This window comes from Pogoniulus pusillus, chromosome 4 (assembly GCF_015220805.1).
Source record: "Pogoniulus pusillus isolate bPogPus1 chromosome 4, bPogPus1.pri, whole genome shotgun sequence".
In the NCBI taxonomy this organism is placed as follows: Eukaryota; Metazoa; Chordata; class Aves; order Piciformes; family Lybiidae; genus Pogoniulus; species Pogoniulus pusillus.
In genome coordinates, this window is record NC_087267.1 from 39,705,615 (window position 1) to 39,710,566 (window position 4,952).

At 44.8% G+C, this 4,952-nt stretch overlaps 1 protein-coding gene across 1 annotated transcript in view; it reads left to right on the forward strand.

Annotated features, from left to right (window-relative positions):
* BEND7 (BEN domain containing 7) overlaps positions 1-3,970 on the forward strand; it is a 74,841-nt gene extending 70,871 nt beyond the window's left edge. The window contains exon 9 of the mRNA XM_064142626.1: positions 3,809-3,970. Coding sequence (XP_063998696.1) covers positions 3,809-3,876 — 68 coding nt within the window. The 3' untranslated portion in view covers positions 3,877-3,970. The remainder of the gene's footprint in view (positions 1-3,808) is intronic.
* The last annotated feature ends 982 nt before the right edge of the window (positions 3,971-4,952 follow it).

Sequence of the window (4,952 nt, forward strand, 5' to 3'; positions counted from 1 at the left end):
GTAAGACCAAGGAGAATTCATCAGAAATCACATCTTACACTGCCAAGAGGCTTTGGGAGAGCACAGAGGCAGATCTTGGCTGCAAAGTGCCATCCTCTCAAATTGCCCACAAAGTTTTCCAGGGTCAGATGTACTTCCACCTGAATTATAGTTCAGTCCATCCACCCCAGGGAAAGCCCTCACCTACCAACTGACAGCTGTCTGTGTGAGCCATGTAGATGCCCAGGCAAATAAGTAGGTAGAAACTGGGAGATGAACTTTCCCCTAATGGCCAAATGCAGGAGCATAGAATGCTGCAAAAGGGACAAGGCAGACAGGGGTGGTACAAGGGTGCCTCTTTATGGGATAGGTTAGTGGAGCTTTAATGTGCAGTGGCAGCCCCTGGACAGGCACACAGCAAGAGAGCAAGCACAGAGGCCCCAGCAGCATTCACACACATGCTGTCCTCCCTGTCTCTCATTGCAGTTGCTGGGCTCCAGGTGATGGCTAGTTGGACCCCATCGACTGTTTGTAGGGAACATCACAGTATTTGGCTGGTACATGGTGCAGGTTTGTTCAGGGCTGGTGCTGGAGCATCATATAGGGCTGCAGAGCCGTAGTTGGGATCACTACCTATGCAATGCCCCCTCCATGGCAGATGGTCACTTAGGTGCAGGGGTACGAGGAGTCAGCCCAGCCTGAACCCACCATAGCTGCTGAGAGGGCACTCAGACCAAATGTGAATACAGCAATACAGCCAAATACAGCCTGCAAAAATGCAGAGGAAACAGCACTTCCTTGAACTGTTGCAATGCACGATAGAAGCCTCTAATAAAAGCTTCTAGGCAAGTACTATTTATTTGGCTTTGGCCAAGGCTTTTGATAAAATCTCACATCACAGGCTATTAAAGCACCTTATCAAAGGTTAAAGGGGCAAAGTCCCCGTTTGGTGACAGAAAACAAAGACAGAGAACATCTGCTCCTTGAAGCAAAATGCAGCACAACAGAGGCCACTACTGGCATCATTATTATTTAATACCCCTTGTGTATTAATGAGACACAGCATGACGAGGGAAAATGAGGCAAGGAAAGCCAATGACAGCATAAACTTACTTTGCTTTGTCAAAACAAAGAGAAGTGGGGGGGAAAGCAGTGCTGTGAGGTGTGCTTTACAACAAGAGAAATTAAAATATCCCAGTAAAGTTTTGTTGTTTGGTTGGTTTTTTTTTTTGTTTTTCAAGAGCAAATGACCAGCCCCACATGCCAGGGGAAGTAGTTTCAGTGCATTAAACCTAATACTCAGTGCAGGTCAGGCTGAAGCAGACGGTCCCATTTCATCAGCCCCTTCATTGTGAATTCTGCAAGGAAAGAAACAGAAGAAACTTTTCCCTGTCATTTCTTACCCTGGTTTTAATCAGCAGTATTTTCTCATACTTTTGTGATGCTGCTGCTTCTTGGTTACAAACATTGCAGGGGGAGGCTGCATTGTTTTATTTTTAAAAGAAGTTTCTGCTGACATTTAAGAAGCAGAACAGGGAGAGTTCAAGTGCTGATCATTTTGTGAACACCAGTGATGCAGAACCAAGTTAGAAGCCTACATGGCTCAGAAATACTGCTTAAATTTAACCTGCATGTACACACAACAAGTCACTTTGGCCAAAGAAATCTGAGCTGCTTATTATCTATGCTCCAAGTCATCCAAGTAAAAAAGACTGAAGAAATGCAGCCCTGCACCAGCAAAGGTTGAGGACACGTGTCTCGTCCTCATTGTCAGCACAGGAGGCAGCCAGCTTTGATGGGCTGTGACACACAGAGCTCTGCCTTTCCCCCTGCTTTTTCCCTTTTACCACTTCTTAAGGTGTGCAAAGCAGACTGTTCTCATGGCATTGGACCAAATTGCTCCAGATTTCTATTGGAGATTCTGCACACAGACAGCAAAAAAGCCTTTGGGAACAGGGGAATAAAAAAAAAGAAAAAAAAAAAAAAAAGAGGCATTTGATCATCTTTAATGCTAGAAAACTTTTATTTAACTCTAGGAAAATGTCACATGAAGCAGGTGGTTCCAGAAGTCTGGGTTCTTCTCAGGGCTTCTGGATCCATCACTACTCTTTCAGGGTTTTAGTTATGATCGTGGAGGAGAGGGGCTGGAAAGCTGCCCAGTGGAAAATGACCTGGAAGTGTTAGTCAGCAGCTGACTGGATATGAACCAGCAGTATGCCCAGGTGGCCAGTGGCATGGTGATCTGTATCAGAAATAGTGTGGTGAGCAGGATTAAGCAAAAGATCATCTCCTTGCACTCAGCACTGGTGGGGCCACACCTTGAGTACTGTGGTCAGTTTTAGGCCCTTACCACAAAAAGGACATTGAGGTGCCAGAGTGTGTCCAAAGAAGGACAGTGAAGCTGGTGAAGGGTCTGGAGTACAAGTCTTATGAGGAGCAGCTGAGGGAACTGGGGTGGTTTAGTCTGGAGAAAAGGAGGTTGAGGGGAGACCTTCTTTCTCTCTACAACTACCTGAAAAGAGCCTGTAGCATGGTGGGGGTCAATCTCTTCTCCCACGTAACAAGTGGCAGGATGTCAGGAAACACCTCCAAGTTGCACCAGGGGAGGTTTAGATTGGACATTAGGAAAAACATCTTCACTGAAAGAGTGGTTAAGCACTAGAATGGACTGACCAGTTAAGTGGTAGAATCAGCATCCCTGGAACTGCTTGAAAACGTGTAGTAGATGTGGTGCTTATGGACATAGTTTAGTGCTGGACTTGTCAGTGTTGCATAAATTGTTGGACTTGATGACCTTGGAGGTTCTTTTCCTACACTAATGTCTCTGTTCTGATTTAAATTCCCAGAGATTCAAATATAGTTGATAGAACCAATAACAATTTATAGAATGCCCTTCTCTCTTCCCCCTTCTTTCCCAAAAGTAAAGGAATTAGATGGAGATAGAGGAAAAGGTGTGCAGGCCCAAATAAATAATCTCACTGCGATTTGGAAGTTAAAAAGAAGAAAAGTTTAACAATAAATAAAAAGGTATCTGAGGTAGGGAAGTTAGGAAGGTGTAGGGAAGGGAAAACAAGGTGCAAAATATGTAAATATACAACCAGATTTGTGATGGCAATGGGTTTTGCCTGCCTCATGGTGATGATGGCCACGTGGTGAAACAAAGAGCAGCAGGAAACAGAAAATGGTGATTCCTCCTGAGCGAGCAGGCAGGCAGGGAGGGAGGGTGGGCAGTGGGAGATCTTCAGACAGGAAGGGGGAGTGGGCTAACCATGAATCACCTGGTGGTGTTCAGACCCACCCCTGGGGAGGGGCCAAGACCACCTGGAGTCAGGTTCAAGGTCACTCCCCCAGAAAGGTTAACCCTATACAACTAATAGTCCTATGATCCTACATCAAAAGGACTTTGCCCTGGAGGCACGGGACTCCCTTTCTGATCCCAGATGTCCACCAGGAGCTGAATTATGGGTGGGGTACATGCACGCTGGGTGCATCAAGAGTGACCTGAAGATGCAGCAGAGATGTGGCTCACTGCTCTCTCTTGCCTTGTTCCGCTGGCAAAGCTACTGTTTGCCCACACAAAGACTCACTCCAGCACAGGTGGGAAGGACTGATGCACAAGCCCACCAGGACACATTGCAGGCCCACCTGAGGATGCTCTACCATTGCCATGCAAAGAAGAATGCTCTTAATTAAACAGGGCAGTTAGTTACACATAGTGCCCAACTCTCTGTACCCTTGTTGTGTTTAGTTTCAGCTCTAGAGGATCACATCTGTACCAGTACTAATGGCTCACATGGATACCCTTACATGTGTTTTCTTTCCTGGATAGCTCTCACCACACCTCCATCTTCAAATGCGACCATCCCAACGCTACAACCAACCATGGGAAGAGACTGAGCACCCCCTGGCTTGGCACCCACAAGACATGCATCTCCCTCCCACTCCTGCATAAAAAGGACACAGGGCAGTGCCACCAGACCCCACCATCTTGGTGTGAATTTCCATGTATGTGGATTTTGTTTTGGTCATGGAAATCTCACTTTTGTTTTTTTTAAACTCCTATATTAAAGAAACGAGTGTTTTACCCTCATGGATGTGGAGAAAAAAAAAAGATGAAAAAAAGAAAGGAATAAAACCTCTAAGTTAAGGCTAAGAAATCAGGACTTTTTTTTTATATATTATGGTTTTCATTATGTTGCATGATTTACTTTTGCTTTTAATGAGGTGCTGGTGGTAGAGGTGATAGCTAAATGCTGGAGAAATGTTAGATAGGAGCAAGTGATTATTGCCTCTCAGCTGTTAGGGTTTGTTTTTTTCAGATTGAAATAATCTGTCAAGGAGCACATAGATATGATATGAAGCCAGGCCTCAGCAAATCAGCTTGGATCAATAGTAATCAGAAGATCTTGAGATCTACCTGCTTCTCTGAGTGGAGGGAGAGACACCGAAGAAGAGTTCAAACTCCAAGTCAGGACTGTGGGCACTGTGTCCTCAGTTCATCTCTACTATCAAAATCGTCAGTCAAATGCCTCACAGCTGCTCACAAAGAAACAACTTCTGTGTGTTGAGCTTGAAATGCTTTGGGAGAGCAACACAGAGGAGTCTGAAAATCAATTCATTGTACAAAAAATATTAATGACTTCCTAAAGGTGCCTGCTTGGTGCTGGCAGCTCCTGTGCACCTCTGGTCTTCTGCAGCACAATTCAGGGGCACTGACGTTCACTCAGAGATTAGAAGAGTAACTAAAACCAGGTAAGAAATACATCACTTTATTTTCTTCTCTTTCTGCTTGTTTTTAGGCAGGACTTTTTCAAAGAGGGTTGCACAAAAGGCAGTCTTTGAATTAACAGGCAATTACTTAATTAGCTACTTAATTGCAAATTACAGGCAGCAAAGTGCCTTCTTTATCTCTTTGGCAATGTAAAACTTGGCCCTATGCTATCTGTAACAATTTCTCAGGTAGAAAAATGAAC